The sequence below is a fragment of the Apaloderma vittatum genome, unplaced genomic scaffold, assembly GCF_000703405.1.
Source record: "Apaloderma vittatum isolate BGI_N311 unplaced genomic scaffold, ASM70340v1 scaffold28198, whole genome shotgun sequence".
Taxonomy (NCBI): domain Eukaryota; kingdom Metazoa; phylum Chordata; class Aves; order Trogoniformes; family Trogonidae; genus Apaloderma; species Apaloderma vittatum.
Window position 1 is genome coordinate 5,758 of NW_009731671.1, and position 1,013 is coordinate 6,770.

Consider the following 1,013-nt stretch of genomic DNA (forward strand, 5'->3'; position numbering starts at 1 on the left):
TCACTGGTCAGCTGGCTCGTTCATTCTTGCTCTGTCCGGAGCTGAGCTGCTCAGTGCTTATTGTTGGGGAGGGGAGACCAGTTGGGAGCAGCAGCCACATCCCGACAAATGGTGCTTTTCACTTCCAGAAGATAATGAGAATGAGGCTCGCTGTGGCGAGGTGTCAGATCTAACAGCAGGTCACAGCAGGGGCTGGGTGAAATGTGGAGATCCTGGTCTCTCTCACACCCTAACGAATACAGAGCCGATAGCTCACAGCTCCTCTGCACAAGAGCCTTTCAGCCAACACATCCTGCACCAAGCCCCTGCCTGCTCGGAGCGTGCGTTAACAGCCCCTGGCACTCCCCAGATGGGCAGGGGGGCGAATCCCAAGCCTTCGGCTGAACCCGTTCCATCTCCAAACCGTTGTGCTGGCTGCTTTCTTCCGGCCCAGAGATGTTTGCATTATCTTCTGTGCTGCGTGCACGTAGTCTCTAAACCCTTTGAAGACTGTTGGGAAGAAAAAAAAAAAATAATTCTCTGGTGTTTGTGTTGGATGAAAACTGGGATGCTGCCAGCACTGTGTTGAGGCTGGGGGGGCCGGGGGGGAGGAATGGGAGCAGCCGGGCAGGCTGGGGGGGGTCGGACGGCTGCTGCTCTCCCCCTGCCAGCCCAAGATCGTGGAGGCCCTGCTGGGCTACGAGATGGTGCAGGTGGCCTGTGGCGCGTCTCACGTCCTGGCAGTTTCAAATGAACGGGAAGTGTTTGCCTGGGGCAGGGGGGATAATGGTAAGAGATGTCTGCTTTGTAGAACAGAGCTTGTTCTTTCCATTGCCTGTTCCCACTCTCCTCGCTGGCTCTGCTTGCCCACAGTCTTTTCCAGATGTGCCAAGCTAGGTGGGTGGGGAAGAGCTGCAGCTGCTTCACCGCATACCAGGGCCCCCGCGCTTTGAGTTTCTGTGCTTTCTGTGGCGATAGGTCCCAGGCTGGGCTCTCGCAGCGGCTCCATCAATGCCGTTGCTCTTGGGCTGTGC

General features: G+C 57.3%; 1 protein-coding gene across 1 annotated transcript in view; it reads left to right on the forward strand.

Annotated features, from left to right (window-relative positions):
- NEK8 (NIMA-related kinase 8) overlaps positions 1-1,013 on the forward strand; it is a gene marked incomplete at its 5' end in the record, with an annotated part of 10,095 nt that overhangs the window by 5,754 nt on the left and 3,328 nt on the right. Inside the window, one exon of the mRNA XM_009875288.1 lies at positions 651-773. Within this exon, the coding sequence (XP_009873590.1) occupies positions 651-773 (123 nt within the window). The remainder of the gene's footprint in view (positions 1-650; positions 774-1,013) is intronic.